Source organism: Raphanus sativus, chromosome 9 (genome assembly GCF_000801105.2).
Source record: "Raphanus sativus cultivar WK10039 chromosome 9, ASM80110v3, whole genome shotgun sequence".
NCBI classification, from domain to species: domain Eukaryota; kingdom Viridiplantae; phylum Streptophyta; class Magnoliopsida; order Brassicales; family Brassicaceae; genus Raphanus; species Raphanus sativus.
This window is the reverse complement of record NC_079519.1, coordinates 24,378,021-24,397,388: the sequence shown is the minus strand read 5'-3', so window position 1 is coordinate 24,397,388 and position 19,368 is coordinate 24,378,021. Positions and strand designations below refer to the sequence as shown.

The 19,368-nt window shown below is 36.3% G+C and overlaps 4 protein-coding genes and 1 non-coding gene across 5 annotated transcripts; 3 read left to right on the top strand and 2 right to left on the bottom strand.

Annotated features, from left to right (window-relative positions):
* The first annotated feature begins 303 nt into the window (after window positions 1-303).
* LOC130500505 (small nucleolar RNA R71) lies at window positions 304-410 on the top strand. The gene has a single exon (XR_008939127.1). It is a non-coding gene; the product is annotated as a small nucleolar RNA R71 (small nucleolar RNA).
* Window positions 411-5,185: 4,775 nt separating this feature from the next.
* LOC108826119 (LOB domain-containing protein 30) lies at window positions 5,186-7,566 on the top strand. Its single transcript, XM_018599497.2, has 2 exons — window positions 5,186-5,787; window positions 7,013-7,566. The coding sequence occupies exons 1-2, from the start codon at window positions 5,485-5,487 to the stop codon at window positions 7,382-7,384; spliced, it is 675 nt and encodes a 224-aa protein (XP_018454999.1). The 5' UTR covers window positions 5,186-5,484; the 3' UTR covers window positions 7,385-7,566.
* A 332-nt stretch (window positions 7,567-7,898) lies between these two features.
* Window positions 7,899-9,583, bottom strand: LOC108825075 (high mobility group B protein 3). The gene is made up of 8 exons (XM_018598416.2): window positions 9,560-9,583; window positions 9,306-9,442; window positions 8,956-9,013; window positions 8,787-8,831; window positions 8,663-8,698; window positions 8,437-8,525; window positions 8,101-8,280; window positions 7,899-8,019 (listed from the first exon to the last, which is right to left on the bottom strand). The coding sequence occupies exons 1-7, from the start codon at window positions 9,581-9,583 to the stop codon at window positions 8,253-8,255; spliced, it is 417 nt and encodes a 138-aa protein (XP_018453918.1). The 3' UTR covers window positions 7,899-8,019; window positions 8,101-8,252.
* A 337-nt stretch (window positions 9,584-9,920) lies between these two features.
* On the bottom strand, window positions 9,921-12,205 carry LOC108824384 (CRS2-associated factor 1, mitochondrial). Its single transcript, XM_018597802.2, has 5 exons — window positions 11,598-12,205; window positions 11,380-11,507; window positions 11,082-11,307; window positions 10,858-10,985; window positions 9,921-10,758 (listed from the first exon to the last, which is right to left on the bottom strand). The coding sequence occupies exons 1-5, from the start codon at window positions 12,151-12,153 to the stop codon at window positions 10,594-10,596; spliced, it is 1,203 nt and encodes a 400-aa protein (XP_018453304.1). The 5' UTR covers window positions 12,154-12,205; the 3' UTR covers window positions 9,921-10,593.
* Window positions 12,206-12,761: 556 nt separating this feature from the next.
* On the top strand, window positions 12,762-16,441 carry LOC108823950 (subtilisin-like protease SBT4.14). The gene is made up of 11 exons (XM_018597267.2): window positions 12,762-13,057; window positions 13,160-13,251; window positions 13,338-13,435; window positions 13,601-13,744; window positions 13,888-13,993; window positions 14,194-14,707; window positions 14,790-14,887; window positions 14,999-15,223; window positions 15,309-15,417; window positions 15,503-15,716; window positions 15,795-16,441. The coding sequence occupies exons 1-11, from the start codon at window positions 12,953-12,955 to the stop codon at window positions 16,337-16,339; spliced, it is 2,250 nt and encodes a 749-aa protein (XP_018452769.1). The 5' UTR covers window positions 12,762-12,952; the 3' UTR covers window positions 16,340-16,441.
* The last annotated feature ends 2,927 nt before the right edge of the window (window positions 16,442-19,368 follow it).

Here is a 19,368-nt window from a genome sequence, read left to right as displayed (position 1 = left end):
TCTGCGGTTGCTTTATCCTGTGGGGATTCTTCCATGATGAAGACCTGGTTCTGGTTACTCTTAATCAGCTGGTCGACCTTGGCAGAGAGCTCATCAATCTTGCTGTTGTCGATGCTCTTCACCTTCTGAGTGCGATCAGTCTCGCGGTTATTGTCAGCTGAGCTTGAGGCCATGTTCTCAATCAACTCGAATGCACCTTGAGTGGACTGAGTCATGAAATCTCCTTTACTGGCTGAGTTCAAAGCGTTCCTGTACTCCCAGCCTACTCCATCGTAGAACACTCCCAGCAGATAGTCTTCCTCAAAACCGTGATGTGGGCATTCTCTGCGGTAGACATTGAATCGCTCTCAAGCATCACAGAACGGCTCGTCCACCAATTGTTTGAAGGTCACGATCTTCTGTCTCAGAGCTGCTGTCTTCGATTTCGTGTAGAAGTGGCTTAAGAAAGCTTCTCGGACTTGTTCCCAAGTGGTGAGTGATCCGGTGGGTAGTGAATCAAGCCAGCGAGCAGCTTTCCCATCAAGAGAGAAAGGGAACAGAGTACACTTGATGTAATCGGGTGGTACTCCATTCGCTTTAGTGAAACCACACATCTTCTCAAAGTGCTCGATGTGGTCCATCGGTATCTCAGCAGGAAGCCCATTGAAGATCTTCCTTTGCACTAGACTTATCAAGGCTGGCTTGATCTCGAAGTCTTGCCTTGTGCACGGTGGAGGGGTTATGGCAGATCGCGTAGCGGGCAGATTACGCAGTAAGTTTCTCTGGCCGATCTGGACCACTCCCTCTTGTTGGTTCGCAGCATTCAGAGCAGCTTGCTCGGCAGCAGCTTGCTGCGCTTGGATCGTCTGCTGCATCTGCTGCATCTGCTGTTGCATGAGTGCAAACGCAGCAGTGAGATCATCTGGATGATCACCCATGTCGGTGTTCGTTGATCTCGGCTGTTGACGGTTCTGTCGTTCCAATCTCGCTAGTTCCTCGTTAGAAAGCTGATGCAATGGCCCTTGTGCGTTGCTCCGAGTATGTCTACTGGTCATGCACCTGGATCATCAGCTGAAACAAAGAAAATAACACGAGTTAGATATCTTAGACTAGGTATGAAACCGAAAATTAGAGGTAAAAAATCTGGTCCCCGTGGCAACGGCGCCAAAACTTGATACACTAAAAATGAATCCTTGCTACTGCCAAGTTAACAGTTGCAATTGTAGTACTTGAGATTCAAATCCAGAGGACCAGTCTACACTCTAGTTCTTTAAGTTTCAGAATCAAGCTAAGAAGAAGATATGATTTGGTTGAAATAGGCGATAGTAAACAAGCAAAATAAACACGAGATTAATTCAATTAAACAAGAGCTAGCCTAGGGTATTTCATTGGGTGATGAATTGGAGCCAAACAATTATTCAAGCGCGATGAAGTGCTTTCTAGAACTCGGATCACTCAGCTGGAACACTCCACTGTCGTGGTAGTGATCGCTTTGCAGATCGATCTCACCACCTAACTGTCGTTGGGATGAGAATCGATTGCAAGCTTTAGAGAACAGGTCCGATCAGTTCACTTACCACCCTAATATCTACTTTCGCTGATTAGGGATACTAAGCTCATTCAATACATGTCAAGTTATCATCCTAAGCGGTTAACTAGGTGATGAACTAGTGATCTAACATCAAGTGATCAGTTTAATGAAAGCAGTAAGAACAGTAAATGAATGAAGAACAGTTATGGATCGCTTATCTATGTTTAGCTCATGTCTCAACACCCTAAAAACCCTAGGCGAGCAAGGTCACTACTCGATCATGATGCACATAAACAAAGACATAAATCCTGAATAAAATTGCATAAGAACAGAGTAGAAAACAAAAGGGTTCAGATGATCTTCTCTATGAGAGGATGGATTCTTCTCCCTTACAAGTTGCAGATCGCAATACTCAGTGTTCTCTTCTAAAAAACTAGCGTAAGAAAATAGAAAATAGATAGATGGCGTTTTATATGGAGGCGCCAATCAGAAGAGAAAAAGATTAGGGCAACAAGGCTTTAATTCCCGAAATAGGAGTTTCCATATTCGTCTGGAACAATCTCCGGATCACTCCGTCTGCTTGTTCCGCTTGAGAGGGAACAGTCTCGGGACTGTTCTCTTGAGTGTTCTCCGCAGGAATGCTCCAAAAGGACATCTTTTCATCAGGCACCTTCTCTTCTTTCTTCTGCTAACTCCAGACCTGTAAAAGGTCAAAAGGGACTAGACTGACACGAATTAGTGACTTAAAACAAATGAAAACATATATACAATGATGTGAAAAACACCATATATCAAATACAAATTGCAATCCCGATCTCGCGGATATTTCTATTCCAGCAAATGATGACGCTATAGCTTCAATTCGATTCATTCTTAACAAATTAGTATTCACAATTTGTGAAGGTCGTTCTAGCTATATACAAAATTCTTAATTAATAATAAGATAAATATTTTTTTTGAGGGAGGGGCTCCTTGTATTTCGATTTATAAAATCGGTTACTATTCCTGAATCATACAAAAGAAAAAGAGATAAAAAAACCGGGGATATTGTGTGATTGTTTTAGTTGGTATCTAAAACTAAAATAGAAAATTAAAGTAAATAAGTAAAAAAAGGGGGGGGAGGTCTTGAAGAAAAATATAAAAAATTGGGTATATTTCCATCTTTTATAAACTAAATAAATAAATAAATTAAGTAAGAAAAATATTAATAAAACATCAGGTGTGTTGGTTTCTCTCTCCTTCTAACCTCTCAAGACTCAAGGACGCAATCACTTAGTTCCAGCGTCTGGTGGTGCGTAAACGCGAGACATAACAATTTTTTGGGTTCTCACCGGCAAATGTATTGGCGGTGTATGGTGGTGAGCTCTATCTTCATTTCTGTCATAGTTTCGCATTTGATCATCAACCACATCCCAGTGCCAAAAGACGATCATGTGATCAACTTTGGTAGTGTTTGTGACTATTTTTCTGTGCGGGTAGTAAAAGGGTTGTCTGGATAGAGACCTGTGGTTATTTCGATCCCATCTTGTGCATTTGCTTTTGGTGATAGAAGCGAGTCTTCAAATTCCTGAAACTCTTCATGTTCAAGCGATTTTGACCCTTCTCTCTTCTCATTCGTTGAGAACTTCATTGATGATAAAAAAATTACAAGTTTAAAACGTTCATCGAAAACCAGCGATATTAACATCGGTTCAAGTAGTCTCGGCAACCAAGATAACTATTAATTTTACTGATCACCGTTGTAAGTAAAAAGGATAATCGATTTTCAGAAGTTTTTGCATTGACTAGTAGATTCAGCCGAAGATATTAAAGTAGAAAGCTAACTATGTAATTTTGAATTGAATTATTTTGTTAAAATCAGCTTGTAATCGATACATTATCTCTGTTTTTCGGGTTTTAATAAGATTAAAATCTTTAAAAAAAAACAGAGTAGTTTATGAACTAAATAGATAATTAGATACAAAACAAATTGGAGCGTTACTTTCGTACATTGCATTACTCGCAAAGTGAAACTCACGCGTGATTGCTTGCGTCAACTAAAGTTTGCACAGAGCGGTTACGTTCATAAAAGTCATAATTGACACGCGGCAACGTGCCTGACTGCCTGTCGTCTTCCCTCTTCTTCCAAGTTCCGTTTTTTTTTAATATGGATCAACCGGTTGATCAAAAAAAAAATCAACCGGTTCTCCTTAACCAATTTATATTTGGTTAAGACCAAGACTTTTTCAAAAGAAAATCTCTCGCTTAGTCGGAAATGTGAGGATTTTAGCTGGACTAGCTTGCTACAACTGGTGATTCAACCTTCGTAATCTTCACACATGATATGAAATATACGCGCACAGACTAACTGGTTATTTTGGATGCCACTATATTTGACGTCAGCTTTTATCAACAGTTTCCATAAATTAAATCAAATTCGGTTAATAAAAGATTACTCGAATGAATGAACGATTTTTATTGATTCAGAGTGAATTACATTGAAAAAGATACAGTCCCTTGTTTTAGCAACTGAATCAACATAAACATTAAAGTACGAAAAATATATGCAAAATACCATTCTCAAATTGATTAGTATATTTGATTTAGAAATGATTGGTGAGGATATTCCATAGATCTTGCAAATTTACAAGTTCTTAAAGACACAATTAATGCACTTACGTTAATGGAATTTCCCTATTCTGTATCCTAATCGAATATCGAGTAACAAAAATATAGATTGGGTTTACCACGGATGTGGCAGCTCAGTTGGTTTAAGCGCAGCCATTGGTGGTGTTGTGCTCCTGGGTTCGATTCACCGTGGGAAGAGTGTCCAGGGCTTTAACAAATACAGACGCAGGCTGGCTCCGGGCCTAGGTAGGAGGATTAGGGCCGAAGGTCCGAACCTCCGACCTGGTTAATCAAAAAAAAAAATAATAAAAAAATAAATATAGATTGGGGGCACGCCAAGTTTATCCCGTTCATTGTATCTAATATTTAAGGTTGAGCATATCGGGATCGTATGTATATAAATCTAACTCTTTTGGAAAATACATACTCTCTCTTTCTCTAATTATTTTCACAAGTTTATATGTAATAGATTGGCTTTGTAATACTGGTTTTGGTTTGTAGTAGTATAGAACTCGTATTTATAGTGATGTGCATGTTTGAATGATAAACGATGAAATTAAGTAAATATTTGTATAAAAAAGAACTGTATTTTTCTAAGGATCTGACGAGGGGAAAAGTTGTCAAAACTTTTGAACACGTTGAGAAATATTAATAACATTTAACAACAAAAATCTAACGCGTAGCATCGAGCCGTTACATTTTTAAGATAAAAAATGTCGTATTAATATCATTGGAAAAATGTCATTAATTAGATGAACTTAAGCTTGGCTTTATATATATAATTTTTTTGGTAAAAGCTCGTTTTTATATTAATGCTTTGCAACCAATATCTAATTGTGTTCAATTGGATGTGCATCAATACATATATGTAAAGAATAAAATTAAACCATAAGTAGAAAAGGGAAGGGAATATTATAACAATGAGAGAAGTTGAGAGATATGGAATGTTTTGCTTCACGCAAAGAGCCTAACACGAGACAAGTACGCTACATCGCGTTGCTTTGAAGGATTTTGTTTTATAATCCTCTGTTTTTTTTTGTAATAACAAAACTAATTTGATGAATTTATCTTTTGACAGCATTTATTTTTTTATCTGCTAGATGCTACAATTAATGTATTAATGGGGAAATAATAATATTTCCAATTAGAACCAGCCAAACCCTAGTTTTGTTTACGTCCGACCTCTTCCTTCTCCCCCTTTCTTCTCTCCCAAACGTTTCCCCTTTTCTATTTCTCTGCTAATCACGAACCAAAAACACGTCCTAATCTGGATGAAATATAGCTCCATATATATCTCAAAACCCTAATCACGAATTAACTAGTAAAGAACCACCCTTAAAAACAAAAAGAGGGTAAGTGATTGGAAGATGAGCAGTAGCGGAAGCCCTAGCAGCAGCTGTGGAGGAGGACCGTGCGGTGCGTGCAAGTTCTTGAGACGTAAGTGCGTCGCCGGCTGCATATTCGCCCCCTATTTTGACTCCGAGCAAGGAGCGGCGCACTTCGCGGCGGTTCACAAGGTTTTCGGAGCAAGCAACGTTTCGAAACTCCTCCAGCATGTTCCCGAGCACAAACGAGCAGACGCAGTCGTTTCAATCTGTTTCGAGGCTCAGGCTCGTCTCCGAGATCCTATCTACGGCTGCGTCTCTCACATAGTCTCTCTTCAGCAACAGGTAACTCAATCCATTCATTAATATATACATTAAATTAATTAATACCTTATTATAATATCATGATCACAAGTATGGTGGGAAATCGCAGCAGTTTTAAGTCGATCTACTGTCTTTATGTCGTGGCGTTGATCAATTTCATTTTTAAAAAGTTTTAGTTGACAAAAAATTGTCTTCAAATTACAACATTCAGTCTGTTTTTTGTGGCTTTTTATCTACTTGTCGCTTCTGTTCAAGCCTCATGCAAATTAGTCTCTGTTAAGCATCTATGAACAAGTTGTCTTGTGTTTCAATTAAGAATTTTTCTTATTCTTGGATATGCTTTTTTGTTGTTATAAGGTTTTTCAGATGATCAACACTTCAGAAATAAAAATAAATTTATTTAGTTTTAATGATTTTTTTTAATTGGGCTCATAGAACTTTTACCTTTTGAGTAAAGTTATGTCTTTATTTCAAATGACGTGTCTATGAGTCCATATATGTGTTATATATGTAGATTGAACAAGTTTTTGATCTTTAACTATATATAATTCACAGTTTTAGTAACGGTGGTTTAGTAAGAAAGTATATATTCTTTGCAAAAAAAGTATTATATATATGCGCATAAATGTATCTGTGTGTATTTCACATGATCCAATGCGTTACATAACAGACAAAACCTTCTCTCTTTCCTTACTAAAACGTCTCAAGTCGTAGTAAATTAGCTAGGCCTCAGGAATCAGGAATCAGTGATCCCTGATCATATGTATTAGCTTCATTAATGTCTACAAAACGTTGTTGTACACTTGTGTCTAAGCATCATTTTAATATATATATTTTTTTCCAATTGCAGTAAACGTATAGGGGCTTTGATGCATACTTGCTCGAATAAGAAATATATGTACACGCATGCAATTGCCTTCTATAATTGATGTTAGCGAATGATATTTTCAGTGTCAGAAGCAAGTGCTTGTATATCTAAAAATAATGTGTTTTCCAGTATATTAATATATAGGATTGTTTAATTCCCTGTAATTTATCTAAATCGGTGGTCTTGATTTATCGACTAGCCCTGGGTGTGTTTTGGGCATAGGTGAATCAGCATTTTCTCTAATTCGGAAAATCTTATAATAATTAATTATTGCTGGAAATATCAATATTTAGATTCTTATATCTCTTTACTATTATTTTGTCATTATTATCTCTTTTAAACATATCTACATTTTTATGGAATTCGTTAAAAAAACAGGTGGTGAGTCTGCAAACTGAGCTTTCATATGTACAAGCACACTTAGCAACTCTAGAGCTGCCACAACCACCGCCGGCTCCAGTGACTTCTTCTGGATCTCCGCCGCCTCTTTCCATATCAGACCTCCCCACAATAACACCTTCGTTGTACGAGCTCTCTCCCATATTCGAACCGATGTCCTCCACGTGGACCATGCAGCAACAACCTCGACCGTTTGATCATATCTTCGGCGTCCCTTCATCATCCACTATCGGAGGAAGCGGCGAGCTGCAAGCTCTGGCACGCAATTTTCTTCACGGTGGGCAAATTCCAGCTGATCAGCCACCGCAGGGGACCTGTGGTTCCGCCCCAACTGTGGTAAAACGAGAATGATACTATTTTATATGTGTTGGTTAATGTTGGACCTATACTTAGCTATATGTTTCTCCTTGTTATATGTATTTATACTTGCTCAGAGTCGTATTTCAATAGTTGGCTGGAGTGTTAATATAAGAACAAATACTTGACTTATCTGGAGTTCCTTATTAATATACCAGTAGGTTTTTACAGCGTTAATATTTACTACTAACAATCACTTTTTACGAATTCTTAAAAAAAATCAATCAGTTTTTAAAATAAATATTTTTTAAATATATGATATAAAATATGTAATACGTACGTATAATAAGAGTAGTAGCTCAATATCGATATTATGATAACTCAGACAATAACAATCATAGTTTAATGTTAAAATTGACTAATTCATCTCACAGTAACTTGCAATATTTTGAAAACTTAGAGCATCCACAATGGTGGATTTGGTTAGGGGAATCCTTAGGATTATTAAAGTATTTTGTTTGTTTGTTTTTTTTTTTTAAATAGTTAAGGATTCTAATTAAAAAAAGTGTGTGCAATGGTGTACTTGATTAGGGGAGTCCTTAGGATTATCAAAACAAAGAGTATAAAACATAGGAAACTCAAAAAAATCAAAACACACAGGCCATCCTTAAGCTCTTTTCTCCATCCTCCTGCATTATGGTTCAACCAAACAAAAAGAGTGAGTTAAATACCAAAAAAAAGAGTTGAGAATCTATTCGTGGAAAACTTACAGATATTGTTGAAGGCAACAATGTCACAGCTTTGGACAAACTCATTGATGGGTTCGACGGTGAGCTGCTCTTCAATCCAAACAGGAAACGTTATGTTGGTAAATAAGAGAGAGAGATCCTTGCAGCGGCGTTCATATATAATGCTGCCAACTTCAACTTCTTAGTCTAATCGTCTTTCTCCTACACAAAAAACAGAGCCAGTACATAGGTTTTTAATATGATAGTGATGCTAATAAACCAAGAAGCAACCAAATCATGGTTATGGATATTACACTAACTAAACAGAGTCCAATACACACATATGTAAAACAAATGAAAAGAATGAAAGAAGGGAACCTCATCACTCTGATGTCGGCATCCTCCTCTTCGCTAACCTCAGACACTGACTTGTCATCAGATTCCTCGTCTTCCTTTGGACCTTCCTCCTGAAAACACCAACACACACATCAATGTTGTGTTGTCAATCAGTACTACTCTAGAATAAACAAAGAACATGCTCTGGTGAGATTACAAGACTAGTTTATGTTGTATACTTAAAGAAGAAAACAAAACAAGAGTATACCAGCTTATCAGCCTTAGCTACGTAGGGAGCCTTCTCCTACAATATTGAAAGGGTCAAGAGAAATACTCAAAGCATGTAACATTTTTTAAGATAACAAACAGAGAAATAGATTGAGAGAACGCACAGAGTCAGACAAGGATTTCCACTTCTCGCCACCAGATTTTCCAACCTATTAGCAATTGAAGTTGAGAGTCGTCAGTAGTTAGTAGATAGCTCAACAACCAAGCTCATGGCAACAACACAAAGACATTATATACAAAAGCAAAAAAAAAAAGGAAGAAGAAAACACTGACAGCAGCAACAGATTTGTTATTGGGGTGTTCCTTCTTGTAAGTCTGACGGAAGTCATCCCTTCACATAAACATAAACAAAGGCCAGAAACAACAACAACCTCAATTGATATGATTGTGACTCGATGATAAGAAAATATCGAAACGGAGATTCATTAAGACATTAGCTCAGAACAGGAAGAAGACAAGCACGACGCATTGATCTAGGTTTCGTAATTCAACAAGGTTATGTTTGATAGATAACATCAAATTTTGAATTTTTCAATCAGATACTAATACTTCGAGATCGAACGAATCTAATAATAATCGTGAGAACAACTATACCGATGGAAAACGAGGGAGAGGGAGCATACCTGGGTTGCAAAGGAGATGACTTGAAGAAGATGACGAGTGAGTGAGGCGGACAAGGGTTGCCGGAGAATGAAATTTTTTTTTTCTGCAACACAAAACACAAAACATCCGCCACACCAATCTCACCCTGCCAGCTGTCCTAAGGATCAAATCCTTAAATCCCTTCGCTACGGATTGATCCTTATGTTATTTAGTTTAAATAATATTATTCTAGTCTAATTTACCTAGGTTAAAACGCCAAGGACCCTCAATGTACTCCCGTTGCAGATGGTCTTAGCATATCAACTTGAAGAGGACAACACTTGTTAATTTACCAACTTTTACGATATACACTAGCAATTCTTTTTTTTTTACGATATAGTACTGTTCAAAGCTGATAAAGATATTATCTACTTTCTCAGTTTATCTAGATGAGTGTGAGAGATGTAAAAGAAAAGACTTGACGTATTCGCAATCTCATTTGGTTAAATTAATGGATCAGATATAGAATAAAATTTTGTTAAAAATAGAAAACCCATTCTAAAAAGTACTACGGCCCAAATCACTAATAAATTAATGGGCTGTCGCCGCCGTAGAAGCTCTCTCAATATCTCTCACATATAAATAGGAAAATTGAAAATTTTGTATGTTTAAGAGAGAGATTGTGTGAGTAAATAAAGATGAAACCTGAAAGCAAGAAGAAGAGAATTCCTATCAAGCAAGAGGAGGATGATGATGATTTTACTTTCAATCTAAGCGCTCTCAAGGAAGTTATAGAAGCCTGCACCAACAAAAAGAAGAAGACTAGTTCCACCAAAAATCCGTTGGATATGCCGTCATTGTCGCAGGCTCTGTGCCCGGTGAAGCGTAAGATAATTCGGAAGGAGAGACAGAGAAAAAGAGCAGTCTTAAAACTAGTGACTAAAGCAGACCCGGCCATTGACGCATTGTTACAACTCTTTGATACTGTGAAAATTCAACCCGAAGAAGAACTATTGAAGGACTTGAACTTACATTCAAAAGAACCCACGCGAGCCTGTACGGAGGAACCACAGCTTTGTACTCTTAACAAAGAGATGGATATTCTCGATCTTTTCAATTAGATTTTATTATGTATATCTCATTAGATTTTTGTTTCTTTTTTAAAAAAATCTATGTAGAGATTTTTGTTTTTAATATATCATCGGTCTTTCCTATTAAATATTTAATGAGAAACTAAAAGATGTTTTGATTTGTAGTTCTTTAATTTACCAAAAAACAATACCACAAACAATCTATACTATACCAAGTGGTAGGGGTCAGGAAGAGTGCTTAGATGCCGGCCAGTTTGGAGAATGAGAGTCCCTGTGCCTCAGCATGATGAACGAAGGAAGGAGGAAATTCACCTTCGTCCTCCTCGGCTGGCTTATAGTCTTTACCTCTCCAAATAACGACCTGCTCCTTGTCAAATGTCACCAGGATGCAAGGCACCAAATCCTTTATACAATAACACTTTGAGATGTTAGTGTCTTTTGCTCAATCGAACAGTAGCATGAAACAACAAACAAAGTGACAGAAAGAGAAACATCATCTCACCCTTAGCTTAGCTCCAATTTTCTTGTAATCCTTTTTCTCTAGTCCCAAGCAATCAATCCGTACTAATTCACTAACGAGGAACGCGTCTCTCACCATTGGAACAAGACTACCGTAATACCCATTCTTTGCTGAAACCCAAAAAAAAAACAATGAAGAGTTTCAGGCAAGCCACGCCACCAGCACTTAAAATAAAATAAAAAAAAGGCATGAAAAGGGTAATGGACCGAGTTTTGTGAGGGCAGGAACAGCAAGCCCTTTCTTTCTCATAGCTTTGGTCTCTTTGACGCTTAGACCATCGATAGTTGTTTTAATAAGCCTAGGGTAAACGGGTTCATGAGGTTTCCACAACATCAAAGGAATCTTGGGCCTTTTCTTAGGATCGTAGTTTCGCCCTCTATATAAGACAAGGGTGCCACAGTGCTTAGAAACCACCTGCCCATACGTTTTATCCTGTAACAGAAACCACGTTAAAAGATACATTAGGATAAATCATAAAACCAAATTAAAAAAAAAAAAAATTACCTCAAGGTGGAAGATAACGTTCTTCATATCGAGAGTTGGGACACCAAGACATTTGACACGAACAGCTTCAGCGTGTTTCCAGTGGTTATAGATATCATTCAGCATATTGTGAGTCAAACCATCTCTCCCTAAACCAAACCAAAACCAAACCAAACCAACCTTAAAGAATAATACAGAAGAAGCAATGAAATAAAAGAAGTGTTGAAGAAATTGGATACCGAGATTGATTTGCCTTTTGGTTTTGTTCCTCTGACAAAGCTCAACAAGAAACTTCCTCTCAGCTTCAGTGAGCGGTGGGCCCTGTATCTTCTCCCTCTCTCTCCTCCTCTTCTCCTCCAGCTTCGGATCCTCCACCCCATCCACCGTCTCCACCTTCGGGTCCACCGCCGGGGCACACACACCCGTCCACTCCCGGTTCAACCGATCCGGACCGAACGGAGAGTATTTCGGTTCTCTCAATCCGATCGGCCTCACGCTGGAGCTACTCTCCGTGTAACTGAACCTGAAATCGAACGGAAGGCTGGAGTGCATCTTCTTCACCCCTTCCAGAGACGACGGTGGTCGGTATTGCGGCTTCGGCGGCTTCTTCTTCTTCTTCAGGGGATCTTCAGAGGATGATGGGGACAGAGGCGGTGGTGGCTGGAAGTTGTAATGGTCTCGCAGCCGTGATGAAGAGGAGGAGGAGACTGTTTCGTCGGACGAAGCGCTGTGAAGGCTGCGCCTGAGGAGATTGAAGGATGATGAATTGTGGCGGGAGAGACGAATCAGTGACATTCCTGAAATTTAGGGTTTTTAGTCGGAAGAAGAAGGCTCCGGCGAGGTTTTCAAATGCTACTGGCGACTGATCAAAGTCAGTTTCGCCTTTTACCTTTCACCCCTTTATTTTAATGGGCCGTAAATGGGTACATCATACAGCCCAAGTTTGGATGCCCAAGTTTGGATGCTATAAATGTCTTGTGTATTCAAAAAAAAAACATAAGTTTTCCAACATATTCTTCATGTATTATAACAAAAGGGAACGTCGTTGTTATAATTCAGTGAATGACATAAAGAGTTGTTGAGTTAAGCGATGATGACATAAAATACGACCCAAATGTGAAATAATTTACAAGAGAAATTAGACATTCGAGAGTAGAGAGCCTTAAAAGACACAATATTACCAACATTGGAAAACTTTAAAGCTATCACTAGCTATAAAGAGTTTGTTTTTTCTAGTTAATTTCTTGAATTCGAATTCAAGTAAGCAAGAGGTCATTTTTGTTCTTACGACTATACGGATATAAGCATATACACACATACGTATCAACATACTTTTGAAAATTAGATATCGCAAGTGGCCACTCTTTTCCTTCTAAGTTACCATCAACAACAAAATCTGAAAATAATTTCTTTTTAACAATAATATCTATACAGTTTTGCATGTGTAGTCTAGCTCGGATTTATTTAAATTAAACATTTGTATCAGCTTTCTCATTATATCCACAATGTTTCTTATTGTCTATTAATAGAGGAGAGAACGTGTCATCTTCTCATAATCCAATAACCAAACTTATCATATACACAAATATTACATATGGGAAGGTCAAACCATTCATCCCATCCTCTTCTTGTTGTTATTCTTCTTCATGTTCTTTGGATATCACCAGGATATGCTTCAGCCGCAGACAAACATGCAAAGGTAATATACATAATTGATACTTGTCCTCGTTGTCATTGAGTTGAACAAATTAAAGGTCATGTTGCAAAGGAGAATAATGTATCTAGAAATTTTGTTTTAAAGGATTTCTATATTATTTATCTGGGAGATGGACCAGGAAATGGGGATGAAGCAATCAATACACACGTAAATCTCCTCTCGTCTTTAGATATAAGGTATGACATGCATTTTGCATAAGTTACATGTATAACATAAATCAAACTAAAGCCCGATATATAATCATTCTTGAAACATTAAACAGCCTAGAAGAAGCACAAGAAAGAATGGTATATAGTTACACTAAAGTCTTTAACGCGTTTGCTGCCAAGCTTTCTCCACATGAAGCTAAGAAGATGATGGGTATGTATATTGTATTTGCTTAGTACGTAGCCAGCCATCATAGCTAGTAACATCGTACTTTCCTTATTTCTTTGCTATTCTCAACATATTCAACATGCACCTAGTGAGATGCATAAGTTATCATGATATATCAAGTAACAAACTTAATTAAAAAAACTGGTGCAGAGATGGAAGAGGTTCTTGGGGTGTTCAAAAATCGGTATCGGCAACTTCACACAACAAAATCATGGGATTTCGTTGGACTTCCTCTGACAGCAAAAAGACATCTTAAAGCAGAGAGAGATGTCATTATTGGTGTTCTTGATACAGGTTTAGTCACATGTTACTCATACCTGCATACTAATGTTGGCAATATATAAGCTTGATTTATATTTATATCTAATATGTTATGTTTCTTCTTTATGCTTCTAAATTATAGTATTCTAATGAATATTACATGCAACGATAATCAGGAATAACTCCAGATTCAGAGAGTTTCCAGGACCATGGTCTAGGCCCTTCACCAGCGAAATGGAAAGGATCGTGTGGACCTTATAAAAATTTCACCGGATGCAACAAGTATTTCAATGATCTCATCCTATATAAGCAACAATGAATTCTTGAATCACTGATCAATTTTAAAGGATGTATGCACATCACCAGGGATTAGGAATAAAGACAAGGACTTGACTGATAAATTGAATAGTTTAAGTAGCTTATAAAACTTGTGCCTTAATACAAGGGTCTTTATTGATATTTTAATTTTTGAACTGAAACAGCAAACTAATCGGAGCCAAATTCTTCAAGGCCGACGGTAACCTGCCCAACGGCGAAGACCGGTCACCTCTCGACATCGACGGCCACGGGACGCACACATCTTCCACCGCAGCCGGCGTTTTAGTCGCGAACGCGAGTCTCTACGGCCTAGCAAGCGGAACCGCCCGCGGCGCGGTCCCGTCGGCGAGAGTGGCCATGTACAAGGTGTGCTGGGCGAAAGCCGGTTGCGCTGACATGGACATCCTCGCCGGATTCGAAGCGGCGATCCACGACGGCGTAGACATTATCTCCATCTCGATCGGCGGTCCGATCGCGGATTATTCTTCCGACTCGATATCCGTCGGGTCGTTTCACGCCGTGAGGAAAGGGATCCTCACGGTGGCGTCAGCCGGGAATGATGGACCGTCCTCCGGGAGCGTGACGAATCACGAGCCGTGGATTTTGACGGTTGCGGCGAGCGGCATTGATCGGACTTTCAAGAGCCAGATCGATCTCGGCAACGGCAAATCATTCTCTGTATGCATCTCCTAATTACCTTAAAATCAATTTATTTAGTTAAAAAAATAAATAAATAATAATAAAATTGGATGATCAAAAGGGGATGGGAATAAGCATGTTCAAACCAAAAGCCAAATCTTACCCGCTTGTAAGTGGCGTTGATGCTGCTAAGACCAAAGACGACCAGTACTTGGCCAGGTACTTACTTAACTTTTTTTTTTAATAAATGTTTTATATATATATATATATATTTTTTTTAAGAGTAAGACAGAAACCGAAACTCATGTTTTTACTGATGATGCAAAAAAGGTACTGTTTCTCTGATTACTTGGACCGGAAGAAAGTGAAGGGAAATGTGATGGTTTGTAAAATGGGAGGGGCTGGTGTGGAGTCCACTATTAAACGCTATGGTGGTGCTGGTGCCATCCTTGTTAGTGATCAGTATCTCGATAACGCTCAGATCTTCATGACTCCAGCCACTTCTGTTAATTCCTCCATTGGCGATGTCATTTACCGTTATGTCAACTCTTCAAGGTTCCATTTCTTGGATATAATTACCATACAAAAGAAAGAATGAACCTTTAGAGAACATTTGTCTTTTTGTCTGTGTTTGGTTCAGATCACCATCTGCTGTGATTCAGAAAACCAGAGAAGTGAGAATCCCTGCTCCTTTTGTTGCTTCTTTTTCATCAAGAGGTCCTAACCCTGGATCAATACGCCTTCTCAAGGTATAATATATTTAACTTGTCTCTTCAGTCACTGTCATCTGATTATTATGAGAAATAGCTCATGTTTTTGGGGATTGTAATGTAGCCTGACATTGCTGCACCCGGGATTGATATATTGGCGGCCTTCACTCTCAAGAGATCACTCACTGGTTTAGACGGTGACACCCAATTCTCAAAGTTCACCATTCTCTCTGGTACCTCCATGGCCTGCCCCCATGCTGCTGGTGTTGCTGCTTATGTCAAGTCTTTCCATCCCGATTGGTCTCCCGCCGCAATAAAGTCTGCCATCATAACCTCAGGTAATAGATCAAACCCATGCATGCAGCATAGGAAGTCTTTAACATTTATATACATATATATTTTTTTGGTTTTGGCAGCAAAACCGATAAGTCGAAGAGTAAACAAGGACGCTGAGTTCGCCTATGGAGGAGGCCAAGTAAACCCGAGACGAGCCGCGAGCCCTGGGTTAGTCTACGACATGGAAGACATCTCCTATGTCCAGTTCTTATGCGGGGAAGGCTACAACGCAACCACTCTGGCTCCATTAGTGGGGTCACGCTCCATAAACTGCTCCTCCATTGTCCCTGGAATCGGCCATGATTCTCTAAACTACCCAACCATACAACTGACGTTGAGAACTGCCAAAGCGTCGACCATGGCTGTGTTCAGGCGGAGAGTCACCAACGTGGGACCACCAGCGTCGGTGTATAACGCCACCGTTACAGCACCGAAGGGAGTAGAGATTACGGTGGAGCCAATGAGTTTGTCGTTTACAAAGGCTTCACAGAAGAGGAGCTTCAAAGTGGTGGTGAAGGCCAAGCAAATGACTCCAGGGAAGATTTTGTCTGGATTGCTCGTGTGGAAGAGCCAACGTCACTCTGTTCGAAGCCCCGTTGTAATCTATAGTCCTTCTTCGGATTGAGTTGCTTGTCTTAAAAAGTATTAATTCTTGATTAGCTCTTTCCTGTGTTTGGTCAAATATGTTAATTTCGTACAAGTCAAAAAAATAATATTATGTTTCTTATTAGTTGATGTTATAAGATTGTTTATACAAATTAAAAAACACATTTATTTTGAAAACTTTTCAAACAAATAAAATTATTAGTTATCTAAATACAATTTAACTAATAACAAAGTTACTTAAATATTTTATAGTAATTTTTTTACAAAAAATGATTGTAAGCTCAAGAATGATACACCACCATACTATTGCACATCTTAATAAACTTAAAAAAAATGTATGAAAACTATATGAAATATGTAATTTACATGACAACATACCTAAACTATCATGTGTTATTTTGCTAACCATTTATGTAACTAAAAACTGTTTTGGAATCGAAATCTATTAACATCAAATAGAAGTCTATCAACTAAACTTTTCTAAAAACCGACTATATACCTATTTAAAAATATTCTAAAATAAAATAAAACACATAGATTAAACATACAAATGTAATGTTATACCGTCGAAAACATTTCAAAATATATCAAAAACATTTTTAATCTGGCACACTTTTTACCTTTTAGAATGATACTGATGGTGTTAACAACATAACCATATAGTTCATGGAGGTTATCATATGAACATATAACTTATATAGTTTTTGATACATTATTTTTGTCCATATGTGTAATTATGTAGATATTGTTTGTATAGCTAATAATTATTTTTCTTTTTAAATATTTGATAAATCTCACATAAAATCTATGACTTAAAATCTTACTTTTCGTTCATTTTCTCATTTTTTCTTTCTATTATGTGATATTTATATACAACAAATATATATATGTATATATATATATATATATATATATATATATTACAACAATAAAAATAATATACTTATAAATCCTATTAAAATTTCTTATATCTATAATCCAACTAATTATTCACTAGACAAAATAAAAGAATTAACAACTATTTGAGTGAAACTATTTAATTTGAAACAAAAAATCATAAAATAGTGTATAAAAACGTAGTACCTCGTGATCATATACCTTATGATAAAAAAAATCCAGTAAATCTATGGTGTTTAGTAAATAAATTTCTACCAAAAATGGTATAAAAATATTTAGGAGCTGGCCACACATACACATACGAAGAATTTTAAAGGCGAAATAATTTCAATCTTACTTGTAGCCGTGGTAGTATGCATTAAGCGGTAGACATTTTATCTTTGATGTGAGTTACTCTTCCGGAAACCAGTAACACGTAAACCATGTCAAACTTTTTCATAATCCCATATGATGGAAATTTTATAAATTTCAACTGATTTTATATGCATATGTTAAATTTAATTAAACCAATTATTTTCTTCTTCTCTAGATTATATCATCTATCTTATTAAAACAGAAACATTTTGTTGGACCTAACATTTATTTTGTAAGTTTTTAAATTAAATACATCTTTATACTTTATATTTAGACCTACATTAAATCACTAATGTTCTTTTCTTTATACTACTATCCATGTTTCCAAACATCTATCTTATTTAAACAGAAACATTTTATTGGACCTAACATTTATTTTGTAAGTTTTTAAATTAAATACACATTTATACTTTATAGTTAGACCTACATTAAATCACTAATGTTCCTTTCTTTATATTACTATCCATGTTTCCAAACAATATACTTATTTTTTATACTACTATCAATGTTTCCAAACAATATATTTTTATACTACTATCAATGTTTCCAAACAATACAATAATTAATCTTAGTTATTTTATATATATCATTTTCTCTTTAAAATTTTGTAGAAACGTTATAATTTCATAAACTGCAAAATAATAAACTTTAAAATTTGGATTATAAGATTACAAATTATGAAACTATTACAATTTAAATCCAATTAGATTACATATCGGTCATCCATCAGTTCAATCGGTTAGTCTCGGGTTTTAATGATTTTTTTAATATGTATATTTTAAAAACCTAAATTGAATTGTTAGATCTCCGGATTAACCGGTATAATCACAATCGGGTTGAATTTAAAAACACTGATTTAAATGCAAAAATATTTTAAATACACACTCTTTTAAAATTACCAAAATATTTGTTAAATTATTAGTGAAATTTTTCATCGTAAAATATTCTGCGCTTCCAAAGCGCGGGTCAAAATCTAGTATAGATTAAAGAGGTTAATACAAACAAATATGTAATCGAACGAACGAGAAATAACATTTTTTCTAGTAACAAATCACTAAGATTTCGTACCAATGGACTTTTCTAACTACAAAAAATCTCTTGAAAGAAAATAAAATGTACAAAAAATGTTTACCTTTTCAATTTTTCTTTAATTTTGTTTGAAATCCACTGAGATTCAATCGATTCACACCAGATTCAATTACTATTAGGAGGATTTAGATGATTGAATGTAAAAGAATTGAAATGAATTCACAAGTTTGAGATTTTAAAGCATTTTATGATATTTTAATAAATCCTCTAAAAAAGAGTTAAAAACTTTAGGCGTTCAGAAATTTGCATTTGAATTCTATTAAATTCCATCGAAATTACAATACTATAGAAACTATTGTAAGATTGAATAATATTGGAATTTTGAAATCTGTAAATTAAATAATACTAAAATTTAAATAGAGTATATAAAATTCACAATAGAATAGTAGTGGGATTGTATCGAATTCTCTATTCTTTCAATTTGGATTGATAGTGTTTGTTATACAAATATAAACTATTTATTTTCATCCTTTCTATATATAAAAATTAATAAAAAAATTTCCATCCAAACAGCTGATCTATTACTCAAACTCAACAAAATTATTAGTTATAAATCTAAATGTAATTCAACTAATAATAAAATATAATTGCACAGTATAAAACAATGAACAAATATTTGAGTGAAAACTATCTAGTCTGAAACAAACAACAAAATTATAAACAGTCAAATATTAAAAATAGTGAAAAGAATAAAAAAAAAATGGTTGG

Coding starts and splice junctions, on each gene's coding strand:
- LOC108826119 (XM_018599497.2), top strand. CDS start 5,485: ATGAGCAGTAGCGGAAGCCCTAGCAGCAGCTGTGGAGGAGGACCGTGC. Junction 5,788..7,012: donor TAGTCTCTCTTCAGCAACAG/GTAACTCAATCC, acceptor TTAAAAAAACAG/GTGGTGAGTCTGCAAACTGA.
- LOC108825075 (XM_018598416.2), bottom strand. CDS start 9,583: ATGCTAAGACCATCTGCAACGGGA. Junction 8,832..8,955: donor ATAACAAATCTGTTGCTGCT/GTCAGTGTTTTC, acceptor AATTGCTAATAG/GTTGGAAAATCTGGTGGCGA. Junction 8,281..8,436: donor GCCGACATCAGAGTGATGAG/GTTCCCTTCTTT, acceptor TTTTTTGTGTAG/GAGAAAGACGATTAGACTAA.
- LOC108824384 (XM_018597802.2), bottom strand. CDS start 12,153: ATGTCACTGATTCGTCTCTCCCGCCACAATTCATCATCCTTCAATCTC. Junction 11,508..11,597: donor CAAAAGGCAAATCAATCTCG/GTATCCAATTTC, acceptor GGTTTGGTTTAG/GGAGAGATGGTTTGACTCAC. Junction 10,759..10,857: donor AAATTGGAGCTAAGCTAAGG/GTGAGATGATGT, acceptor TATTGTATAAAG/GATTTGGTGCCTTGCATCCT.
- LOC108823950 (XM_018597267.2), top strand. CDS start 12,953: ATGGGAAGGTCAAACCATTCATCCCATCCTCTTCTTGTTGTTATTCTT. Junction 13,252..13,337: donor CTCTCGTCTTTAGATATAAG/GTATGACATGCA, acceptor AACATTAAACAG/CCTAGAAGAAGCACAAGAAA. Junction 15,224..15,308: donor CGTTATGTCAACTCTTCAAG/GTTCCATTTCTT, acceptor TGTTTGGTTCAG/ATCACCATCTGCTGTGATTC.